Source organism: Equus caballus, chromosome 3, assembly GCF_041296265.1.
Source record: "Equus caballus isolate H_3958 breed thoroughbred chromosome 3, TB-T2T, whole genome shotgun sequence".
In the NCBI taxonomy this organism is placed as follows: Eukaryota; Metazoa; Chordata; class Mammalia; order Perissodactyla; family Equidae; genus Equus; species Equus caballus.
Window position 1 is genome coordinate 63,995,911 of NC_091686.1, and position 25,854 is coordinate 64,021,764.

General features: G+C 41.6%; 1 protein-coding gene and 1 long non-coding RNA gene across 12 annotated transcripts in view; one reads left to right on the forward strand and one right to left on the reverse strand.

Moving 5' to 3' along the window:
- FRAS1 (Fraser extracellular matrix complex subunit 1) overlaps positions 1–25,854 on the reverse strand; it is a 419,338-nt gene that overhangs the window by 181,995 nt on the left and 211,489 nt on the right. For all 5 annotated transcript variants that reach the window (XR_011437076.1, XM_023637884.2, XM_023637883.2 and 2 more), the window contains exons 16-20: positions 22,024–22,164; positions 20,263–20,403; positions 18,791–18,967; positions 6,876–7,016; positions 4,417–4,560 (exon numbers count right to left, since the gene is read on the reverse strand). Coding sequence is in view for 4 of the 5 variants with exons in the window: in XM_023637884.2 (XP_023493652.2) it covers positions 4,417–4,560; positions 6,876–7,016; positions 18,791–18,967; positions 20,263–20,403; positions 22,024–22,164 (744 nt within the window). In the remaining variant the exon portion in view is untranslated. The remainder of the gene's footprint in view (positions 1–4,416; positions 4,561–6,875; positions 7,017–18,790; positions 18,968–20,262; positions 20,404–22,023; positions 22,165–25,854) is intronic.
- LOC106783009 (uncharacterized) overlaps positions 18,528–25,854 on the forward strand; it is a 38,855-nt gene continuing 31,528 nt past the window's right edge. For 6 of the 7 annotated variants that reach the window (XR_011437077.1, XR_011437080.1, XR_011437078.1 and 3 more), the window contains exons 1-3: positions 18,528–18,743; positions 22,039–22,112; positions 23,596–23,702. This is a non-coding gene — a long non-coding RNA (uncharacterized lncRNA). Of the gene's footprint in view, positions 18,744–22,038; positions 22,113–23,595; positions 23,703–23,906; positions 23,964–25,854 lie in introns of those variants that run through there. The other variant, XR_002806984.2, reaches the window with a different exon arrangement.

Consider the following 25,854-nt stretch of genomic DNA (forward strand, 5'->3'; position numbering starts at 1 on the left):
ATCCACTTTCGCCTCTCACCCCAGTTCATTTATCTTTGTTGAAAACCTTCAGCCCTGGTCTAACTCTCACAAACTGTATATTTGCTTTGACAGACTTGGAGGAAAAAACCCCACACATATGACACCTCCGTATGTGATAACACATGGAGGTTACTGGACCTGTTCCCAGGACGTGTTTCTTCTTGTCTGTGTGATAGATTAGATGTAATTTTCTTTCTTAAACAACTAAGTGCAATTAAGAGGTCTCTGATGATGATCCTAGGTACACCTCAGATAAAGAATAAATCCCGTGAGTAAATCCTACCACCCTGCAAAGCTCAGATGCGACAGAGGGAGCAGAGAGGTCCTCCCCGTCCTTGCTCTGTGCTAGGGCTGCCCAAGCGCAATGACTATACATTCCACTGATGACACCATATGGGGTGCATTATCTTTGCTTTGTCTATCACCACAGGGCTCCTCCTGACACCTTCCTGAGTTTAGATAAAAGTCACTGAAATGTTCCATGAGGGTAACTCTGACCTGTCTGCAGCAACACTTCAGTTAAAAAAAAAAGTTCCAGGACTTTAGGCTCAGGGCAAAATGAAGACAGCATCTGAGTTCCTGGCGGCTACGGGAAAAATCTGTGTTCATTTAGACCCTCAGCCTCTCCTGGACAGCCTCCCCTGGACGTCCAATGGTCACCCGTTAGTCAACTTGTCCAAATTCCAACACATTCTCTTCCTAGTCCCATTCCTCAAATGTACTTGACCAGAAACCTGGAAATCATCCCGAAAACTCCCTCTCTCTTAGCCCCTAGGGCTAAAAGATTGCCAATTTCTGTTGCTTCTATTAGGTTGAACCATGTGAACCTGCCGCTATTTGACAATTTGTGCCCACAAAACAGCAATCTCACACAGGTCAACCTAATATATAATTAATACTTAGTGAAGCCATGCCCCTTTCTCTTCAGCTCCTCAGCAATTTTCTCACTAAAGGGCTTGTCTCATCTGGATTCCTACAACTTCCTAAAGTTCTTTCTGCTCCAGTCTTGTCTTCTTTTTTCTTTTTGGAGGAAGATTAGCCCTGAGCTAACTGCTGCCAATCCTCCTCTTTTTGCTGCGGAAGATTGGCCCTGAGCTAACATCCGTACCCGTTTTCCTCTACTTTATACGTGGGATGCCTACCACAGCATCGTGTGCCAAGCGGTGCCATGTCTGCACCCGAGATCCGAACTGGCAAACCCCGGGCCGCCGAAGCGGAACATGCGCACTTAATGGCTACACCCCTGGGCTGGCCCCAGTCTTGTCTTTTTCTACATAATCTTCTTCAGATCTTTCTCTTCACAGAAATGTAACCGTGACTCTCCCTTCCTTAAAAATCTTCAAGAGATCCCCACAGCCTTGATGACAAAGTATGTTATCTTTAAACAGAATACACAAAGGCCTTCATGACATGGCCCTGCTTCCTTCCGCTTCAGTCCCACCACTCCCATACTCAGGGCTGGCATTCTAGTCTTTGTTGGTGCCTGAATAGATAATATTCTTTGGCCCATTTTCTAGAATGCTCTCCCCTCTAAATCTCCAAACCCCTCTACTTCTCACTCATCTTTCAAAATCACCTGAGTTACCACATGCTCCAGAAAGCCTTCAGTGCCCACTCCATACACACATACCTCCTTCAGTGTAGGTCAGGGTCCTGTCCCACAGGCTCATCTCATATCCACAGCAATATCATATTCAACACACAGCCCTTTCCTTCACTACATGTATGTTTCTTGAATGTAAGCACCATATCTCATTCATTTGGGCATCCACAGAGCCTAGCACAGTGCCTGGCATGGAGCATGTGCTTAGTATATGTTTTATGAAGCCTAAATGAATGAATGCACTACAGTGCTTCAGAGAGAAGTGGGAAGTGTTTAGAAAGGACATATATTTATTGAAAAAGTAAACTTTGGGGTCAGTGCCTTTCTCTGAAAGATCGACAATTGAAATTACTGGCCAAATTTTTCTGTAACAAATACTGATGTACCAATCTCTATTCAAGAATAGATTTCCAGCACCAGACAATGGCTACCTTATTTAAAACCTTTACTTAATATACTTTATTCCCAGGACAGCCAAGGTTTGTCCCTTAGTGGGACCAGCTCTTCTTGGGCTGAGGACTTCCAGAGTCATTTAGTCTAGTCCTATGATTCTTTATTCTAATGGTCCACTATTAGCCTTAAAAAATTAATGCAACTCTAATAACCTAATTTACTATCAAAGAGGGCTCTGGACATTTTAGAGAACAGAGCTCATTAAAAGTTAAATTTTCCAATCTCCTTATATAAACATTTATTTATAAAATATGCCCCAGCATAAAATTTTCAGGGTCCACATGCAGAATAGGTTGGAAATAGAAAAGCCATCCTGAAGGTCCAACCTTCTAACCCCTCTCTCTGACTACAATCTCTCCTTGCTCCAGTCCATCCCCCACACAGCTTGCAGATTTCCTACCTATAACACACTCTTAGTCAAGCCACAGTCCTCTCCAAAACTCTCAGGGCCCTATTGCCCACAAGATTCAGTCCAAACTTTTAGTCCTAGAACTTTGGGTTCTCTGTACTCTATACTCCAACTTAAATTTCCCACCTGTTTCATCTAATATGCCTTAATACAAACCATGTTCTTCAGCAAGGTTGGAGCACTCACTGGCCTTGAACGGTACATATGTTCTACCCTCTGGACGCGCCTCCTGGTGGACCACACCTGGAACACCCACCTGACTCCTTCTGTCTAACTGAATCCTAGCTACTCTTCAGGAAGAATTTTAGGTTCTACCTCCTCCACAACACTTTCTATATTTTTTGAAGTCCTACAACTCATACTGCCTATTGGTGCTATTATCCACAAATTGCTTTGTACTATTTGTTAACCGCACTTGTGTCTTTGGTTCGTCTCCTTAAGTAGCCTGGAAGATCTCTGTGTCCCCTCAAACAGCAGTTCAGCACCTTGTGCTCAGTGGGTTCTCAGAAAAGATCCACTAATGTGCTTCAACAATGTCAGGAAACTCTTAGTTCTCATGGTAGCTGCCCCTTCATATCCTAAAGTAAGAATCAGTAGCTGAACTCAAGCTTACAAACTATAATAACAATCAGCCCCTGCCATCCCCAGGTTCCTCTTCAAGGGTAGGCACTAATGCCTCCCATTTGCCCACTTCCCAAGTCAGTCCTGACTACAACTGCAGTACGGACAAAAGGCCCACACCCTACAGCAAGTGTGGTATCTCATTAGTCTCAAGCCCAGAATCTGTGAGCTTCTACTTTTTGTTGCCCCTAAAATGTCTGCAGTCTTTATAATTGGGTTTTGCCTTGAACCCAGCATTTTTTAGCTGCAGCCCTGCTCTTGACAGTTCAGTCTTTGTAGGGTATAGACCTTGGACCCCAATGCTTAGTCTTTAGCTAAGCTCATGTGCAAAAAGGAATGGATCACCTAGGACATGGCACTACCAGCCACAACTGGCCACAATTCCTCCCTGCCCAGGGACCAACCCTACAGCCAGGTCAGCATGCAACCAACCAGAGACTAGCTTTCTCACCTTTCCCCCTTGCCCAGTGGCATCCCAGAATGCCTCCTGGTCAAGCCCTGCAGAGCTGTGATAACAGCTGCTGTAGGCAAATCTCTTCAAGTTTTTCTGATAACTTGGATAATAGGCCAAGAAATATATAACAACCCACTAGTCTGTAAATCCCTCTCTCCAACCTGTAAGCTCTTTGAGGGCAGGGTCATTGTCCTATTCATCCTTCTTTCTTTTCTTTTTATTTGTACTCTGAGGATCCGACCATTAGTAGACACTTAAAGATATTTGCTGCATGAATGGATGGACGAACACAAACACTGGATGGCTTCCGCATCACTATCCAAATTCCAGGCTGCTTTCCTAATTTATTTCTTTTTGAGAGCTGAGTTCTAAAACGAAGAGGAAAAATCCCATCTCCTGAAATAACTCATTTACTTTTAGGTTAATCTCCCTAAATTTTTGTGCCTGGGGCTGATGGCAAAGGTTCTCCACAGCAAGAGACAGGAGATAACGTAGACAAAAGGGAGAGAGTCTTCGGAGTGATTGTTTTAAAGAAACATTTTTCTCTCTTAAATTGAAGGGCACCACATGCAAACACAATCCTATTATCATCACTTCGATCTTCATTAATATAAGGTTCTACTTTTTTCACGAATTGCAACAGAGTTATTAGAAGATACCATTTGAATCCACAAATATTTACTCAGTGTCTGACAGGGGGTGGTGAAGTGATCCCCAGATATGAGACAAATGTCTCCTGAACAAGAGCTCTTAATCTGGTGACAAAAGACAAGTATGAGAGCCTTCTTAAGCTGGTATGAAGAACCCTAGCCTCTGACCAGAGATTTCTGAGACTATGGAGGAGGTTTCACTCACCAGCACAGTACCCCACAAGGTTGAAGAACTGCTCTTCTCTACAGCTGGTTCTGCATTTTCCACCAACAAGAGTGACATAAGGGTGACAGGAGATGCAGTCAGACTCCGAGGGGCCGTGGCACTGCCTGCAGGTGGGGTGGCATTCTAGGGTAAAAAACAAAAACCAGGATTGAAATTATCAGCTCAGCATGCAAGGACATGAAGTATTTAATGCACTCCACAAATTACATTAAGAGTAGACCTCAAACACTACTCAACTTTTGCAGATTCCTGAGTAGGCCTGGCACACCTTAGGCCTGACCCAAGAGACTGCATTTCTGGGGTCAATGTAAATATCATCCAAGAACATGGAATCTAGAACCACAAAAATTAGAGTCATTGGCCGCACATTCCCAAGGGGACAGCATGAGCATCCCCATCTATGTAAATAAGGAAGTTCAGATCAAAGTCACAAAACAGAAAAGTAAGTGGTATTCCCCCTCCCTAAAATACCATGATTCAAAAAGTGGGACACGGAGAAGAGGGAGACCTTTTGCTTCCCAGAAATTCCTGGCAGGCAGAGGGGCAACGGCACACAGCAAGGGATACTAAAACTTCTCACCAGCATCAGAGGCCAGCCACGCTTTCCCTTCAGGCCACAACACGGATGCCTGTTTTAGCAGCAATACTTAATTAAAATACAAAGAATAGAAAAAGTTCTCTTCTAGAGGTTATCTTGAGTGGGATTTGAAGCTCAATTCCTTAGACAGAATTAAGTCAAAGCTGTGTTTTCCCCAGAAAAACCACCAAATTAATAAGAGGTACTACACCGAAAAAAACAAGTGAGTCACAGGAGGTGTGGGCAATAAAGACAAGGATGGCAAGGAAGAAAGGAAGGCTGCAGCTGCAGCCACATTTGTGTGCCAAGGCGGGCAGCAGGAGCAGACGCACGGAAGGAGATTTAAGGATGGCTCTGCCAAGGACGAGGAGGGCTAAGCGTGTCTGATTCCAAGAGTGGGGGAGGTGAGGGGCTGGAGCTGGGTAGAGCTTGCTGGAACTGATGACAAGGAATTCCCTTCTGGCACGAGCTGGTGGAAAGCAAAGGCACAGATTTCGAGTAAAGCCGATCGCTTCTCACTTCTTCTGGCGAGAGGCCAAGAGAAGATAAGGAGTTATTAAAAAAATAAAAGGCAAGCAAGCAAGAAAATGAACTGCTGATTAGAAGGCTGGCACTAACTCTCAACCCTTCTACATTCCTGAGGCTCTTAACTTTGAACATGCCGGTCCGAAAGATACTAGCATTCTCAGGATGATTTCCACCTCCCCGTTCTTCCTCCCTGCCAGAGTATTTCCAGTGACCTGGCTGCCCCACTGCGTGGGCTGCCATCCATCTGCTGGCTTCACGTGGGCAGTGGCGGAGACAGAGAAAAGTCAGAGCAACCCAGACTTTGCTCCCCACCAACAATTTCACGCGTACGAAAACCCACTGGGCTTGGGGGAAAGCACATTAGGACACACCACAGTTTTCAAGGACAACTCCAGCTGCAAAAAAACCAGGAACACTCCCCACTGAGCTTGATAGAGTGTTTAAAGTAAAGCAACCCATCGGGGGCCTAGAGAGATTAAAAAGGCACCTGGAAAAAGGAAATTCCAGAAGAAATACAATATTGATCTTCAATCGTCTAAATTTGTGTTCACATTAAATTTCCTCTTTGGAGTTCGAGGCTAGATGGATCAAAGAAGTGTGAAATTATTCTTCAAATATTTTATAAATTTACTATGTTTTCTGACTTCAGAAATACATGTCATACAATTTTATAATAATGGTTTTTTCCTTTTATAAAGCTGGTCTCAACAGTCTATTTTTAGAAATAAAACAGTAATCATGACAGACTGTGTTTTGTCTTTTCTTTTTTTCTGCAGATACAGGAAAACACAGTGCTACAATAAGGTGCTTAAATTTTAGTGCTTTGTCGATTCCAGTAAAACTCTGCACTAATCTCAACTAGCAATTTCTAGAATCTCTGTCACTGAAATATAAAGGTGCTCTTAAAAACATATTGGACTGACATGTCAAAGAAGAAAATAAATATCTCTCTCTCCTTTTGCTCTATTAGGCTATAGCCAGGCAAAGTGGGGCTGAGAACTGCCAAGCTCACGCCAAATGCCTGATCCTACACAAATGCATAGGAACCTGTGGTAACTTGCCACCATGAGGACCACCATCAAATCCATACCTCGTTGTATGCATAGCATAAAGCTGATTCTCTTTTTTCACTTCATCCATGCTTCCTCATTGGAAGAAGAGAATTTCACTTGTTTCCCTCGCTCTATACCCTTACTCCTATAAATTCAAGACGAGGATTTACAGCCCAACCCTAGACCCCCGGTATGACAAGGTTTCTAATTACAGTGTCTGGCTGCATTATGAAGACAAAATACGGGCACAGGGAATACGCCCCAGCATGTTACATACTCACCTGTACAACTGTCTTCCTGGTTAAAGTATCCATCCGGACACTGGGAGAGGCACCGCCCATCCAACAGCGCATGGGAAGGCCGGCAGGCTGTGCAGTTATGGCGGCTCTTCCCTGAACACCCGAAACAAGACTGGTGACACGCTGGGAGAAAGACGGAGCAGAGGAGACAATCAGGAAAGCCACCACATGACAGGCGCAGGAGCTGTGTCTCTCCTGTTAACATTCCTGGGTTGGAATACGTTCTGCACATTCACTTAGTTTTCCCAAGGACACATCTCACATACTTCTTTCTAAAGGCCATGTCCTACAAAGCAAGTATCTGTGGAACCTAGATTAGGAAAGGCATAAATACCACAAAACAGCAACAGCCATTTGCAGAGTCGTACACGTCTTTCTTCCCAAGTTCCCACTCTTAGACAATGTCAAATAAAGAACAGGAATCCATAAAACAGGTTTTCTCCCCTCAGGACAGCTCCTGTACCATCACTAGACAATGGGCTGCTTACCACATTGACCAAATTAAAGAGAAAGGTGATGGAGGCTTTACTTATTGATTCCACAAAGGTTTATACGGTGCCTACTCTCTGCTGGAGACTGGACATACACAGGTGAGAAGAATTGTTCAATGTTTTGAGCTGCTACAATTAGCTTCATCAACAGACACGCAAGCAAGTAACTGGAATACAATGAATGGGAGACAGAGTATAGCAGAGAGAATAAGAGCATCACATCACAACTCTACGTGACCTTGACTAAGTTATGGAACGTCTCAAGGCTCTACTTCCTCATGTATAAAATGAGAATATAAACTGTGCATACTGCATGGGGTGTTGTGGACATTAATTGGGTTGATGCATGTAAAGTTCTTAGGATAGTAGTGAACACAGAGTAAGGGCTTAATAAATCTATAATTATTACCTTTAAGTGCTATGTTACAGTACCCACAGACGTAAAAATAAATGTGGATACAAAGAGAAAGAAAACATCTCTGCTTGCCTACATCAGACTTTTAAGGATAAAGGGGATATTTGCATCATTTCCCAAAGGTGGCCAGATTATTAATCATGCCTTTTTATTTTCTGTATTTCTGACACTTTGACATCTGGGGCCTTGGTGATCCTGGAGAGACCACTCCTCCCACAACTAGCCAATTCCTAGAGATAGTAAATGATTAGCCTGTGAGCACGCCTTTCACATGCAAACTAACCAATCTGGAGCTCATACATCCATCGCCTTCTCTACAGGACACTCAGGGCCACTATCCCGCTGCCCTAATCTCTCCAGGACCAGGTACCAGACAACAAGGGACAGCCCCTACACCCCGAAGCCCACTGAAATTGTTCCAACCAGCCAATAATCCTAAACCTGTTCAGCCTGCCTCACTTGTTCATTCCCATAGAGGCCACAGTAAACGCTCTTGTCCATGTTTTCCCCTCGCTCCCTCTGCCTCCCGACCGACCCTGGTGCTTCCTCACATGGTCCTGCATGGCATGACATGCCCTCTCCTCTTGGGAACTGTGAGTAACAAACTCTCTTTTCAGTGGCATCTGTCTCCTGATCTGTCACCTGAATAATATAAAACCTATGTTTGAAACAGTCATTCACTTCCAACCATTCATTCATTTGTTACCGAGCCTCAAGCAGGTCTAGGTGCTAGAGATATAATGGTGAGGAAGACAAAGACCTGGTTCTCACCCTGGTGGAGGACATCATGCATTTCAGCCCACTTTCTGTCCAATGGACAAGACTCACCAACTGCAGGGACTCTGAATCTACTCTGAGTCTCCTCTTTGCCTCCTCTGCCCCTTCTAGCAAATGCCCGGAAGACTTACAGACCAGCAGCTTGGAGGAACTGAATGTAACTTTACACCACTGAAGTCTCCATTTCCGCCAACGCTCAATAAAAATGTAACATACGCTCTGTAATATAAGTGGGGCTGATATAAGCTACAATGTCCTGGTCCAGCAGTACTGGTTGTTAAAGTAGTAATCTGCTTCCACACAGGCTGGTATATGGCTGCTGTCCTAAGCTTTCTAGTGCTCTCCTGCAGCCACACCATGGCACCCTGCCTCATCCAGAATCCAGCACCTAAATGTTTAACACCTGCACCAGGAGGCCTCCAGGACTCTGCTCCTGACGTAAGGCCAGAGCCCATTCCGAAGGGCAGCACCCTTGCCTTACCGGTTGATAAGCATTTTGATTATCATCCCTGCATATACTGTAGAGCTTCATACCTATTAACAGTATTTATTACTCTATGAAAAACAGAGCTAGAGTTCCAATTTAAAAAATCATTTACTTTTGTTTTTTTAGATTGTCTTGTTAATAGCTCTGTTAGCACAAGTCATAGTTAGAATTTTTTTCCCAAGTATTTCCAGAATCACTGAGAAAATATTTCCTCTTTAAAAAAGAAAATGGAATAGGCAAACTGATGTTTAAGCAAATATTATAAAAGGAGGGTACACATTAGCCCATTGTTTAACACAAAATGAAACAGCATGTAATGGAAAGTCAGGCGGCAATATTTCAAAATACAGCTAAATCATGTTGTCAACACAAAGCTTCCCAGGATGATCTGGAGAAGCAACTTTAAGCAACATGATATTTTCTACATACTTAAATACACCTACAATAATACCAATATGTTCATACTAGACTTTACAAGACTGCAAAAATCCCTAGCTCTTCCTGTTATATCTTCCTAATAAATAGGAAATCAAAGCATATCATTGTGTAATTGAAAACTGGGGAAAGATAAATTAATGCTTTATGAGTACACAACATATTTTATTTCATTCCATTTGGTCACCAAGTCAATGTGATAACCTGGTTAAATGTGAATAAAGGTTATTATTGAATTATATAAAACAGGAAAGCAAAGAGGACAAACAAGTTGAAGGGTTGATGTGCCAAGAATTCCAGGAGAAAGTCCTTTTGCCACTCACTAGATTTCAGAAATAAGCCTCGCTGGGCATCACCAGGGCAGACTTCAGAACTGCCTTCACTGGAAATGTTTAAGAACCAAGTAGATAATGAGCTGGTTAGTTGCTGTGCGGCACAGAGGGAGAAGGATATGCTGGGTGACCATCCTCTCAAAGTGTCTTTTTCTCTATAATGCTCTATTTTTGTAAGTACAGGCATTTGCACCTGCATCTTTAAAACAACCTTATGAAACTTCAATTCTGGGCTGGTTTTGGAAAGGTCTACACTATTTCAGTGACTTTTATGAGGCTCTATCATTCTATGGAAACTGATTTCATAGCAGGAGTTCTGGTTTGAAGTCTAAGATCCTTCAAGGAAGACTAATTCCATTACAGGGCACACATGGAAGAGATTTGAAAGAAGTTCTATGAATAATTTCTCCACATAATACTACATTTTTAGAGAGAGGCTTTCCAGTTGATAGCTAAGAATATTTCTGAAGAAGCATAACTGAGCGGCTTCAGCACTAAAAGTGTCCTTAGATGATTGTAAAGTCCAGTCAACCTGATTCCAATAAAATTTTACCTAAAACAACGAAAACATATCAATTTTTGTTCATTCTAGCCTTTCGTTAAATTTCAGACAACTAACACTACCACTTTTCTTTTCTTCTTAATGATATATAAAGTGGCCCAGCATTCCTACTTTGATATCATATAAAACATCCTTTTATGTCAAAAACAATTTTTGAGGTAGGCTTTCCTTGAATTATGATGCAAATATAAAAATCCTCTAAGATATACAGTAGGAATGCTGTGATAAAAGATGAAAACTGAAATGAGTGAAGTCAAATGAAATCAATCTCCCCCTTTCCCTCACCCTTCTTTTCCTTCTTCGTTTTTCTTTTTTTTTAATGAACATGATTTAACCTATCCCCCCACCCTACCCCAACGCACACTAGAATAGGAACCCTTCAAGAGTAAAAATCACATCTTTTCCATCTCTGTGATTCCTACAATATCTATCATAGTCCCTGCTCCTGCGTGGCATACATTCTGAAGAAGTGAATTTTTGCTGACTGAACGGGTGGGTGAATAGGTGGATGGAGACACTGACAACAGCGCCCTCTAGTTCTCCTATCTCTTTGATCATTTCTTCTCAGCCTTTCTCTGTTTACATCAAGCATATTGGAGCTTCCCCAAATTGCACCCTTGGCCCTTTCTCATCCCACTCGTGGGCAAACTTGCCCATAGGTCTAATGATGACCTCCATGCTGGTGAGTCCCAAATTTATGTGTACAGCTCTGACGTTTACCCTAAACTCCAATCATATAAATCTAACTGCTTAGGGGATATCTCTACTTGGTGTTTTGTCAGATCTCATACTCCTCATTTACAAAATACTATCCAACATCCACTTCCAAGCTTGGCCCATATCTACTCAATGTAAAGTATGACATCACATTCCTTCTGTCCAAAACTGTACTCATTATCCACTCCCAACCCCACATCCTACTCCCTATCTAGTCTTTCTTTTGTATTCCCTGTCTCACTTGGTAGCCCTACTATTCACCAAATCACTCATTGTGAAAACCCTAGACTTCTACTTTTCCATCAACACAACACAGCCAAGACATATTGATCTCTACTTCTTAAATCTCTGCCAAATCTATCCTACCTGAACCATCCTCATGGCCCCTTAGTCCAGACCTTTGACGTTATTCATGATGTGGTTAGTGCGGCTGCTTCCTAACCAGTGCCACTCTTTTTCTCCCCATTTACCTGCCACACAACCACCAGATAGATCTTTATACAATGCAAATTGACCAAATTATTCCCCTACTTAAAATCTTTTAATGGTCATCCAATACCAATAGTGTTAACTCGAAACTCCTCAGCACAGCACATAAAGCACTTCAGGACATGACGCACCCCCATGTGTCCACTATCACATGGTGATCTGCTCTCTTAGCAGGTGCAGGAACTCAAAATACATTGTACTTCTCCAAATACGTCATGCCTTTGCACTTGCTGTTTCCTTGGCCTTAGAAAACGCCCTTTCCCACCTTCTTCTCTGCTGAACTCCCGCTAATCCTTCAACAGCCTCACGATGTAAAGCTTTCTCTCTGGAAATCTTCCCTCAGACCCTCTCCCCGAGACAGAGTCGGTCTCCTTTGTTTGCACACTTTCTCTACCTTGTGCCTACTGCCCTTCCAGCAGGTCTCATGTTCTTTTAATAACTTGTTCAGATGTCAGTCTTCCTGACTTGATCATGCTTTTTTTCTCAAGGCATAGTCTACAGGTTTTTCATCTTTCTACCCCCAAAGCCTAGCATGCCCATGCTCTAAAAGCAAGAAGGAGAAAGTGAGGAAGATTGAACATTAGCAGAAGGCATGCATTTGTATAGCTTGTGTCAGCATTCTAGGGACTACATTAAAGAGTGTTCCTTAATATAGATGCCATGTATTTTATTCAATTAATGCAAGGGAATTCCAGCTTCATAAATAGCAACATACTCTTAAGCTGAGCAGGCCTTCTGCCCATTTATTTCTTTAATTAAAACTCTTTGCCTTATAGCCTTTGGTGAACTTTAGCAACAACTAAATACACCAAAATACTCACAATATACCTTATTTCTTCCCATTCACCTAAAGCAAGCTAATTAATTGACCAAAATAACTGGTGAATTTCTTATGTTAAGAAAGGCATTTGATCCAAGATGGTGACATAGGCTCCTGAGCTCACTTCCTCCCAAGAACATACCAGATCTACTTGCACACTTCAAGAGCTGCTGCCTGAGGGTCCAGCTTCCAATCAGCCTGCATCTAGGCGTTGACTAAGATCCTCCTCTTTGGGACACAGACAGGTGTTGGCACACTCTCAACTAGCGGAGCCACTAAGAACAAAGAAGGTGGCTTGGATAATCACAAGGTTTGAGAGACAAACAACAACTAGAGCCAGATGAATGATAAGGTTCAGAGAATAGACTGGTGGCTGCTAGAGGCAGGCATGGGAGATGGGCAAAATGGGTGAAGGTGGTCAAAAGGTACAAGCTTCCAGTGATGAGATAAATAAGTCCTAGGAATGTAATCTACAGCTTGGTGACTATAGTTGACAATACCGTATTGCATATTTGAAAGTTGCTAAGAGAGCAGATCTTAAAAGTTTTCATCACAAGGAAAAAATTGTAATTACGTGAAGGGATGGATGTTAACTAAATTTTCCGTGGTAATCATTTTACAATATATACACATATCAAATCATTACATTGCACACCTTACACTAATACAATGTTATATGTCAATTATATCTCAACAAATCTGGAAAAAATTTTAAAAATTGATACCAAACCTGTATTGATTTTGTGTAATTTTGCCCTGTGCAGTAAGACCCAGCCTAAGGAGGCAATGCGATCTTTAAGACTGAAAAAAAAGGCCTGGAAAAATTTAGTTGCTTAAAGTTCCCTGATGTTTATCTGACCTAAGCTCCATGATTATTCTAAGTATAATGAAAAGGCTGCTGATGCAGGAATGGGGACCACTGGGATGTTTATTACCTCTGCATTATATTTTAAAGCACAGGGTTTCTACTGACATAATACATTAGAAGATGTGTAAGTAAAATTCACTTCACTAGAAGAGAGTTCATTTTTAAAATAAAACTTGTAATTTCCTCAAAATTATATCACCTTGAACCCTCTTGCTGAACTATGTGGGAATTTAAAGAATTCATTATTAATTTGCCATGGAATCAGGGCAATTACGTGGCTAATGTAATAATCTTGAGCATTGTTCATATCGCGTCCTGGCCACCACTGCTAAACTGGTGACATAGTGACTGAGCTGCACATTTATTGAGATGACCTGGCCTGAAACTAAATTGTAAAACTTTAGTGTGAAATGAAGAACAAGAGATCAGGACTTAGAAAGAAGGAAATATTTCCTGAGCAACTGTGTCCTATATTAGAGCCCAGAATGCCCCAGTGCTAAATTATTCTTTAGTTGGTTCCTTCTAAGCCTCACTTTATTCATCTATAAAATGGGAGTAAATGTAAATAGATAGGATCTCCAATAAAATTTTTGCTTTTAAGGAATTTATAAACTATAAAATGATAATATATATGTGCATATGTATAAATAACTGTTAAGAATCTATGCCAAAAAATCAAAACAGGTTATTTCAAGAAAGAAGGGTTATAAATAGGATTTAAAGATAAAGACCATCTTAGTTAAATTTGAATTTCAGATAAACAATGAATAACATTTTAGAATATCTCACGCAATATTTGAGATATACTAAAAAATTCGTTTTTTATTTGCTGAATATTTTTCTCTCCTAATCCTGTATTTTTATTTGCTAAGTCTGGATAGCCCAGTAATAGATTATTTTGTTTTCATTTTTTTCCTATCTGTATTTTTTAAAGTTTCTGTAATATGCATAATGCACACAAAGAAATAAAAGTTAGGATCTCTTTTAAAAAACTGCTCTAATTAGGAAGATGTACCGCAGTGATAAAGTGATATGCTTATTCTTCTTTAAGTAGAGGCTTTGCTCACTCAAACTGTGGTCCGTGGACCAGGAGCACCAGCCTCACCTGGGAACATGTTAGAAACGCAGAAACTCAGACCCCACCCCAGACCTACTAAATCTGAATCCACATCTTAACAAGATTCCCAGGAGATTCCCATGAGACGCTCTGCTCTAGTGAGACCTCAACTAAAAGCTAAGTCTTCAAAATAGTTGAATCTTTTAAAAGAAAAAAAAAAAAAATCCCCAACCAGGAGTGGAAGGAGAATCTGAGGCTGAATTAAGCAATCTGAACTGATCCTCTGAACATCAGCAGGAGAAAGGAGAGGTCTCCTAGTGACAAGAGCTCCAGGTCCTTCGCCCTGTCCATCCACCCTGGGCTGCCATGTACACAGAGCTGTACAGTCACACATACCCCAGGAGGCACCAGTCAGACATCACCTTGAGAATGGTGCCCCTGAGTGGTGCAGCACAGTGGCCCCTACCCAGCTCTACCCTGGGGACCTAATCTGGAACTCACAGGGGCACGGAAAACTAGCGGAGGAAGACGAATGAAAAGGTAAGGGATGGTTTTTTGACGCTATTTTGGAGGGCTTGGGTTTTTATTACTTTGTAATTTGTTTTGTTTTCTTTGGGCAAGGGGACTGATGAGTGTTTCTTGGGTTTTGCTGTCTTCTTTTTTTTTTTAAGAAACTTGAATCTGTCAATGCTAGTGAACAATCCATTAACCGGGTGAGATCAACTCTAGATAAAGCTGTTAAAATCCTTCTTTTAGCTAATCCTAAATGTTAATATTTAATAAACATGTGCAATTTTGGTCTTCTATTGAAGATGACTCCAAATTACCCTACAATTAGTAACCCATCCTTTTGTACCAGCAACTCTAGCCACACTTTGGAAACAGAGACCATGTGAAAAAGAAGCATAGTGTCAAAGCTCCATCGTCTGAAGTATCCAAGCTCATTTTTTTTTTTTTTAAAGATTTTATTTTTTTTTCCTTTTTCTCCCCAAAGCCCCCCGGTACATAGTTGTATATTCTTCTTTGTGGGTCCTTCTAGTTGTGGCATGTGGGACGCTGCCTCAGCGTGGTTTGATGAGCAGTGCCATGTCCGCGCCCAGGATTCAAACCAACGAAACACTGGGCCGCCTGCAGCGGAGCACGCGAACTTAACCACTCAGCCACGGGGCCAGCCCCAATCCAAGCTCATTTTTGAGAACAAGTCAAAGGCACAGGACAAACACATGCGGGTGGCCGTCCCCACCCTTCCAGAGCACTCTTTTGAAGCCCACCTTGGCCCACCCCTCCTTCTCCCCCATCACCCCGCTGTGGATTCACAGCAAAGCCCACCAGCCAAGTGCATGCCATGAGAGCTGCTGCTGCTGCTGTTACTCATTTATTTATTTATTACCCGTTTCTCTCACTAGAATATAAATTCCACAGGAGCAGGAATTTCACCTCACTCTTTCACATGTACCCCAGTGCCTAGACAATGCCTGGCACCCTGGTGACACTCAATACACATTTCTAGAAGGAATGAATAAACACAGACTGTCCTACTATAAGCAATGCTCTCTTTGGGCAGTGTTTGCTAATTTTGCTTTTTTGTCCTTTACTCAGACTTAGATTTTAGTCAAGTTAGCTTGAGTATTTTTCCTTCACCTCACATTAGATAATTCCCGGGTTTTCTTGTAGCTCTGAGTAGAAACTTTTACGACAACTTCTGACACCAATGCAGACTCTAAGAAAACTGCTTCTTCCTGTACTGTGTCTGCCTCTCACTTTCATTAGCTGCAGTAATATTCTAATCACTCTGTGCTGCAGTCTCAGAGAAAGGAGGAAGGAGAGCTCCAAAAAACAGTTGTTATTCTCTTCTTTATGGAAAAGCACTTGAGATCAAAAGTGCCGTAAAATAAACTCTCAATGGCACACACACACACATACACACAAACTCCAACCTTCTCAAACGTTCTGAAAAAGGTAAAGGTATGTCTGGGAATGTGTGAGCAGGAGAGCCCAGTGCAATCTCATAGGGCTCCCAGGCCTGATTTCATAGACAATGCTTGGGCAGAATCAAAAATGGAACAGCTTGTGGGAAGGTAGAAAGGTTTCCAGAGATACGGGATGAGTGACAGGAAATACATCAATCAACACACTTAATACACAGGTAGGTTGGAAACAATTGGTGGTTGTACTCAGTTTCCCAATGGAATCTTGGGCAACTCAATTAACCTCTTTCTGCCACACTCTCATCACTTATAAATAGAGTACAACAATCTGCCTAGCTGAGATTGCACAGGGATTTGGTAATAAATGTGAGTAGACAGCTATATGTATGATACTTAATAATATTATGTTAACTAGCATAAAACCATGGGGCTCCAGGAGACTCAGGAGGTCAACCTAGTCCTCTCACATGGGACCACAAATTAAACCATTCCAGAGGGATTAGATTTTAATCCTTTTTAAAAGGTGTCTGTATAAAGGATTTCCCACAAAACTCCCCTTTGTCAAGGACGCTTTCTTAAATTTAAGACGCCCCAATCCACAGCATTAGTATGCTGTGCTTTTGTCCCTTCAGCGACCACAATACAGCAGCATCCTGGTTTAGAGCAGGGATACTGGAGTCAGGCTGACTTAGGTTCCCATTGGACTCTACACTGTGCTGCCTACATGCCTTTGAGCTAGTTCCAGCCTTAACTTCCTCAAGCCTCAGTTTATTCTCCTCTAAAAGAGTTGTCCCACTGACCCCATAAGGTTACTATCAGGACTAAGTGGAAAAACAAGTAAGGCACTTCTAAGTGTCTGATTCACGATGTGGACCAAATAAACTGTAATGTTATTTTCTAGCTGAATAACTCTGGTCACTCTAGTTTTTATTTACAACTTAACTTTAAAAATGTTAATCAATTTTTATTTCTCCTTTCTGATCTCTCTCCAAATTCCCTATTTTTCATTTTTAATATAGTGCTCAAAATTTTAGGAAGATGCTAGCTACTCTGAGTAGCCTGGGAAGATTTCTGCTTGATTTCTCCCGGGACCAGAGGGGAAGGCTGCATGGTATGTGCCTTGGGAAGGCACTGGGGTTCTTAGAAACAAAGATTCCCATATTCCATAAGTGGTTGTGGAAACACAGACATGAGAGTTTAAGGGACTAGAGAGAGTTTGGGCAATGCACATATGGGGGAAACCAGGATGTCTGGAGAGTAGAGACCTTTCCTCCAATTTCTAGGCACCATGTAAACCCCCTGAGCCTGGTGCATCCCAGGGAGCAGGGGGTTACCCCTATAACGTTCCTGAACACCTGACTATACGGACAGAGATTTATGCCAATAGAGCACGGGGGCTTTCCAATTTACCAAGCAGTTTCACACTCCTAACTTCCTTTGAGCATGGCAGAAAGCCTGTGTGAAAGATAACTATCCCTATTCTAATGCTGTGAATGCAAAGGCTCAGAGAGCTTAAGTGTGGCCTGGGGTCTCTGTATTCCAATTCTGCATCCTTCCTACTATGCCGTATGACTCACTGTGTCAAAGATCTTTTAACCTAACCTTGAAATCCAGCATTTCCATGTGAGGGTATGTTACAATGTAAAATTGAAGCCATTCTAATAAGAGGGCTTGTAGGAAACAAAATTGAATCCACAGCATGCTTACAGTTATATTGCAAAAATAAAAACTCAAGGCTATGCATAGGAAAAAAGACTCAGATATATTATTGCAAAATGATAAAAGCAATTGGGTTTAGGAGATAGACGATGGGTGGATTATCTTTCTACTTTTTCTACATTCAAAATTTCCTTTAATGAAATTTTATATGTTTACAATGAAAAAACAAGCAATGAAATTTGTTTTTAAGTAGCTTGAAAGTCAAATAATTCATCCAAAAGCAAGGCAGATTCTTGCAGATGCAGAGAGGAGCCTCCCCTACTCCCAAGAAACTGTATATATCTCCCCTTCATCTCCTCAACCACTCATAGATGACCCGGCTAGTGAGTCAAATTATTCGGGATGGCATCAATCCTCTGTAGATGATATGCCAAGGCAATGGCAGGAATCACTTCTAAATTTTGACAGAAGACCAGATTTTGCCCTAAAGGGACCAATTTATATTCAGAGTAGCAAATTAGAAGAAATAATAAACGGAATTCTCCAACAGGTTCTGGGTCTTTCTTAGCTACTCATACTGTCTCTGAAAGAATCCCTGTCTGGAACTTCTGAGAGTGTAACTTTGGAGACAGTGGAGTAAACGGAACTAGCTCTTTAAGAGTATCTATTATTCACAAAGGGAAGGAGGACATCAGTGGGGGATGCTCTTTTGCATGTCAGTCTTCCGCTCCATCCACAGGCATCCTGGAACCATTCTTATGTGAAAATCAAGGTCTTCTGGCCTTGGTCCCACTTCACAGCATCTCTCAAGAGGTAAGCCCAGAAGCTACCTAATGTTTCCTCAAATCAGGCTTACTCACCTTCACACAGCCCAGTGTTCTCCAAGTAAAACTGGGCTCTACACTGGGATAGACACTCGCCAGAGGTGAGGTTTGCCCCAGGCACCTGCTTGACTTGCAGTCCTTCTTCTGGCTTCTTACACTGGGTACAGTGAGAGGGCTCTGGACCCACACAAGTCAGGCAAGATGAATAACAGGCTGCCAATAGGAACAAAATGCAGAAAACAATCCAAGGATCATATATATGCTGCAACCAAGGGGAGTCTCTAATTAAGTCAAAACCACTTAGAAAAGTTTACCAGATACATCTTTTCAGAAAATTGTTTTTCTAGTGTTCTATACAAAGCAAAAGGTAATAATAATAATATTTGTGAGAGGCAAAATGAGGGTGATGTTAACTAGTCATATCTCTCAGGTCCTATAAGGGCTGCCAGGCTAGATCATGAAAAAAAAAAAAATACAGCAAACTGGACAATATTGGCTTGGTTCTCCAGAGATACACATTCACTGAATGGTGATTTCACATTATGTCCTCAGGTTTTATTGAAGATTTTAAGAAGCATTCATATAAAGGCCATAACTGTATTTTTTGCAAAAATGGTCATTGTGTTATTGTCCATTATGTCATCCATCACCCACTACCTAGGGGTCCAGGCAACAAATTCCTCTTAGAATTTATATGAGAAAAGGCTGCTTTCCTAGACAAGGAAGAGGTCCCTTTTGAGCAGCGGCAAGAATCTGACAATCCATCACAGTTTCTTGTTTTCCCGGCTACTGGTAAAAGTCAGAGTCAAACAGATTACTCACACTACCTCATGCCCACATTTTGATATAATTAACTTTCCTATTCTTTAAAAGATTTTCTAAATTTTTTTTCAGAATATTTATTGCAGCTGCCCTGTTTTAAATACATTTTTCTTGTAACTATTCTCCAACTCTTCTCCAAGGTGCCCTATGTATAAATAAATGTAAATTAATTTCACTTAATTAAAGTGTTTGCTCCCAATGTTCTAGTTTCAAAAGGCTCCAATGATACCACACCTCCTGACGAGCTCAAAGCGTTTTTGGCAAACAGCCATTTCAGATTTTTCATTTTACTCAGCCCAGAGGCATTGCAAGGAACTCTCAGTTTGCTCAGCAGTATCATTAACAGAAAGAAGTCCTTCAGGAAAAAGCAAAACGAAGACTAATAAAAATATTAGCAATGCTAGGAGAACAGATAAAGGAGGAAATAAGTGTCTGGTTTTACTTTAATGCATGGTAAAGGAAATGACATTCCTCTGAAGGATGGTCAGAAAAATCATGAACTTTTGGGTGTCTTCACAAATATTCAAAGCTAATTTTCAGATTATCTCTTGGTCATGAAAAAATATATATAAAGTATGCATAGCCATATAAGATACACTAGAGGAAAAGTTGCCCTGAAAAGTAATTTAAATCCACGTCCTTGTGATGGGCAAGCCTCTTAGCAATGACGAGGACACCACCAATACCTTTGCAGACCCCGTGGTCAGCGTAGAAGCCCTTTCCACAGTCGCGCACACAGTGGCCTTGGCGCAGAGCCCGGTGGTGGCTGCAGGCTGTACAGTGAGAGGCCGTGGGGCCGGAGCAGCTGGCACATGAGTTATGACAAACTGAGGAAGAGAGTGAGAGAGGAACACGACGGGATCGAGGTGACTAAGGAGCCCACGACTTGGCTGAGCGCCTTATGCGCTAGGAGGCCCTCTCCTCTATCACTCTCAAGCCCCCTTCAGCTGTCACACCAAACCAAGGGACAAGATGAGTTAGGAGGTGCTCGTATTGCCAAAAGTGCCCGCATTCCCTTTTACTCATCTTTTATCCATGTTCTACCCTTTATTTAGTGTTTGTGTTAGTATTTTATACACACGGCTACTTTTAATCTTCACAGCAACATTATGAGGTAGGCATTATTAACCACATTTTACAGATGAGGAAACTGAGGTCTTGGGAAGTTGAAAAATTTACCCAAGATCACAGAGCTAAACAGTAGCAGGGCTTGGATTCAGCCCTACGTATGTCTGAACCTAAAACACATACTACCTGAACAGGGAAGTGTGGAAAGCTCAGGGCTCCGAGTGTTAGGAGCACTGAATTCTGACTGACTGTCCACTACCTTATCTATGCCCTTAGCCTGGTCTCTCCAGACCAAGCTTCCTTGGCATGCACAGTGAGAGGTTGGACTAAATGATTGTTTAAGGTACTTCTAGCTGGGACATTCTAGGACTCTAAGAACTGCATTAAAGAATCTGACCACTATATATATATAAAATGTGCTTTGACCCCAGGTGGTAACAATGGGACATCTCTGACTCGAAGAGACAGATGGTACCATGGCCTGTCCTAAGGGGCAAGAATGAGATACTGGAAGAAGGCTCTGGGGGATAATGGTCAGGAGCTGGGAGAGGGGAGTATGGAGATAGGATAGACACTTTGGGGCAGGATGCTGAGGAAAAGGGATGAACACTGGGTAAGTAAAGAGGTTGGCAGACAAAGGGAAGGTTGACAAGAAGAGGCTGTGGGACAGGTCTGAATATCCTGCCACTAACAGACACTAGGTAAAAGTGCAGATGTGTGTGTATGTTTCGGAGAGGAGGGGCAATCAAGGTGCCCCAGGCAGCAATAAGTTCCTAGAGTCGCCTGTAAGGAACGGCACAAGTCAAGCATATATAAGTAGAAACTTATAAAGTCTCAAATGGGAAGGTTTCATAGTTTAGGTTATAAGACTGAAAGAAACAATATACAAATAGCACATAAAACCAAATTTTCAATAGGCATAGACTCAGCTTTACAAGCTATCAACTTTGATTTACTTTTTTATTTTATTTTTGTAGTCTATTGTAGTTGCCAATATATGTGTTTATAAATGTCATCTAAGGAATAAGTCTGTCATACCTACAACCTAAGTTAGTGACGGTTTACAAGTACACAAAGACTGTATGCAGATCTTAAAGCTGTTCTCGGCATTTCAAAAAGACCAAATGAGCTCTAATAACGATTGATACATCTAAGTACTTTATTTAGTCACTCTTAGTACCCCAGCATCCACCCATATCTCCCACTCCCATACCAAATACACATAGGTTCTATAATGAAAAATCCATTCCTTTTAAGTTGACTTTTTCCCATCATACACACAAATTCCCAAGTAAGCAGCATATGGCACCCAGGGTAGTCAATGATGGTGATGATGATGACGATGATGATGATGATGATGATGAATACTCACGTCTTACCTTTGCATTTGCCAGTGGCATCAGCGTAGTACCCACCAGCGCATTCAGAAAGGCATTTGCCATCATGCAACACTGTCTTCTCTGTACAGGTAAGACATCTGGGACTACTGGGGCCACAACTCTTACAGCTTTGGTCACAAGCTAAGGGGGAGAAAAACCCATCAGAGAAGGTTCTCAAGTTTGCTCAACAGTGAGCAAAAGGAGCAGAGAAGTCTATTCTTTACAATGTCCACAGTTGGTTATCAACATAGCAATCTCATTTTCTGGTTGCTCAGCTGAGTTCTGTTTCCTTGAGTCCAACATTTCAAAGGACTCTGTACTTTGTGTCTCCACAGTTGAAGGAGAACCAAAGAATTATTCATTGAACTAAGTATAACGAATACTCTGTGCCACACCCATTAGCATATCCAATTTAATATGGGATTTAAAGTTAAAATGGCCTTGGAAGCAGGGTTGCCAGATGCCCAGTTAAATTTGAATTTTACATAAATAATGATTAATTTTTTGGTTTGAGTTTGTCCCAAATATTTCATCCTTCATTTCATCTGGCAACCCTAGTTGGAGAGAGAATTCAGAAACTCAGAGTTCTACTAAGCAAGGTCATGCTACAAAAATTATGTTGAAATTGTTGAACTTCACACAATCTTCCAGGACCTACTCATTCACTTATTCATTCATTTAGCCCCTAAAAACATTGCTTAAGCTCTGTGTCAAGTACTGTGCCAGGTGATAGAGACAAAAAAACCAAATCATCTTGGTCTCTGCTTTAAGAGGCTTATTAGTCTAACAGAGGGCGATAGACATTTGCAGTATTAGAAATATTAAAGCTATCATCTAGATCAGTTTGTACAGGCACAAATAAATATGAAAAAATGTGCGTGGGGTAGGAGGTAGGAAAGGTCAAGAAAGGATTCATAAAAGCAGCGACCCTCAAGCATTGTCTGGGGATGTGAGTCAGAGCATGCCAGGCTGATGAGAATGTACCCCCGGCTGAAGCAGTGAGGCAAGTAAAGGCCCAGAGCCTGGCAAAAGCCTGGGCATCCAGGGAAATGGCAGTTCCATTCAGCTGGAAAAGTGGAAAGGACCAGATTATAGAAACCTGTATTCCAGGCCCTATAGTCTAGATTCTCAGCCTGTGAAAAGCAGCAGGAGCCCCTGCTAAGTTTTAAACACAATAGAAACATGGCCCTATTTGGGTATAATAAGATCACTTTGGCTTCAGTTTGGAGGGGCAAGGAAGGAGAGTTGGGGCCTAGTTGGAAGACCATAGCAATCCTCATGGAAATGGAACAAGATGATTAGGGGTCGAACCAAAGCTGTGGAGGAGATGACAGATTTGAGAGCTATATAGGAGAAAGTGTCTTAGGTGGGGCTTCCAAGGGTCTGGCTTGGGGGATGAGTGATGTCACTCACAGAACACAAGAAAGAGAAGAAATGTGGGGGATTATGATGGGGCAGTTTTGGGTATGTGCAGTCCAGTAAATGGCAGAATTTATAGTTCTAGAGCTCAGGGGAGAGGCCTGGGGGTCATCACACATAATGCTGAAATCAGAAATCAGTTGGTTTTTTCAGGAAAAGCAAGAAGGATAAGACAGAAGTAGTCAAAGATCTAGAAAGCACCAACATTGAATGAAGAAAGAAAAAACTAGCAGCGGTGACCAAGAAGAAGTAATCCAAAGGTAGGAGAGAAAATAGGAGTGTAGTAGCTGAGAAGCCAAGGGAGGAAACTGTTTCATTAACAGTGCAGGGAGGACAAATAAGGTCTGAAGAGGGCTAACTACACTTAGACGTTGAGATGTGGGTGACCCGCGCCACAGCCGCTTCAGTGGAGTCATTGGACAGAAACAAAGTGAAGGACATGATAATAAACCCTTCCTTTAAAGGCTCCCAGCTGTGAATGGAAGGAGACAGAGAAGGAAATCATTAAAAGGGTAAGAGGATGTTTTGTCTCTCCAATATTGTAAAAGCTCAAGGCAAATTCAGATCCTGGGAAAGGTTTTTAAAAAGACAAGAGTTTAAATAATCGTTGAAGGACTACGTAAGAGAAAAGGGGGATGTACATTCAAAAGTACAGATGGAGAGAGGAGCCCTGACCAGACCAGAGAAAGGCCTCCTTTTCTGAGAGTGGGAGGAGGGAGGTGAGCGGGAGGAGGGAGGTGAGCGGGAGGAGGGAGGTGAGTGGGAGGAGGGAGGTGAGCGCGAGTGCAGCTGCGGCAAGTCTATTACACAATCTACTCTACACTCACTGGCTAAATTCTTTAAAAACAAAAAATTCTTTAAAAACAAACCTACTTCCCACTGTGGGAGAATCAATATTTCAGGAATAGAGAACTGATTAGATTTATTCTGCCTATTCTCTTAATTCACCTATACCATGCTAACCTCCCGAAAAATATTTCCAAGACTTGAGCAAAAAGATGCAAGAGATGGGGCCAAATGTTCCATCCTGCATCCTGGAAGATTCAGCATCTTTCTAGAAGCAAGCATGGAAGGCGAGGTAATCTTCAGAAAATCAGAAAGGCAATAATTTTCATATCAGAGAAGAAGAAAATCACCCCAACTCATAACTGGAACAAAGAAGCAAATATGAATCTGAAAAGCCTTCTTCCCTCCCACGCTCCATAAAAACTTCTGAAGTTTCTAATTCCAGAACTGACATCTCAACAGAACTGAATAATCTACAAGCTAAGTAGATCTTCCCAGAAATGAAGAATTGCAGAAATTTTTTTAAAAATTAAGAAATGACCAACAATAAAAACATTACAAGTAAAACATTTTGAGGCACATCTACAGTAATACTCAGAATGTAATTTGTAAATTTAAACGAAATGATTAGAGAGATGTTACTGCTCCCCAAAGTAGTCTAACTTCAATACAGCATTAATAAAAATTCCAGTTGAATGTTATTAGGAATTCAATAAACAGACTCTGAAGTCTATGACCTGCTAAGTCAACTTTGAAAATGAAGAGGGGGGCCGGCCCCGTTGCTGAGTGGTTAAGTTCACGCGCTCCGCTGCAGGCGGCCCAGTGTTTCGTCGGTTTGAATACTGCGAGCAGACGTGGCACTGCTCATTGAGCCACGCTGAGGCGGCGTCCCACATGCCACAACTAGGAGAACCCACAACTAAGAATATACAACTATGTACCGGGGGGCTTTGGGGAGAAAAAGGAAAAAAATAAAATCTTTAAAAAAAAAAAAAGAAAGCAAATGAAGGGGAAGGAAAGGGAGAATGTGCCCTATCAGATATTGAGACATACTGCAAAGCAATAGAAATTAATGAACAAAATAAAACAATGTGATAGTGGTACAAGAACAGAAATGTAGACTACTGGAATAGCACAGAGACAGACATATGCGAATATAGAAATTTAATACACAATAGAGATCAATGAATAAGGTTAGTCTGAATTACTAGATGAGGTTGGGAAAACTGGATCCCCAAGTTTAGAAAAGTCAAACTGGATCTTGACTATAACCCATATACATATGGGGACTCCAGATGAATCAACAACTTAAGTTACAATAAAATCACCAAATTAAAAGAAAAAAAGTAGTTATAATTTCTTTCTGAACTCAAGCAGAGTGGGTCTTCTTAAACAAAAATTCAAAAGCCAAACCTTAAAGTAAAAAGTGATAAATTAAAGATTTCTGTTCAACAAAGAGCACCATCTTAAAAGTTAAAAAGTAACAGAATGGAAAAACATTGCCTATTTAAGACTGACAAGAGTTAACATCCCCAACCTACAAGGAACTCTATAAAACCAACAAGAAAAAGGCAGTGAGGCCAAAACAATTTATAGAAGAGGAAACTGAAAAGTCCAATAGGAGCT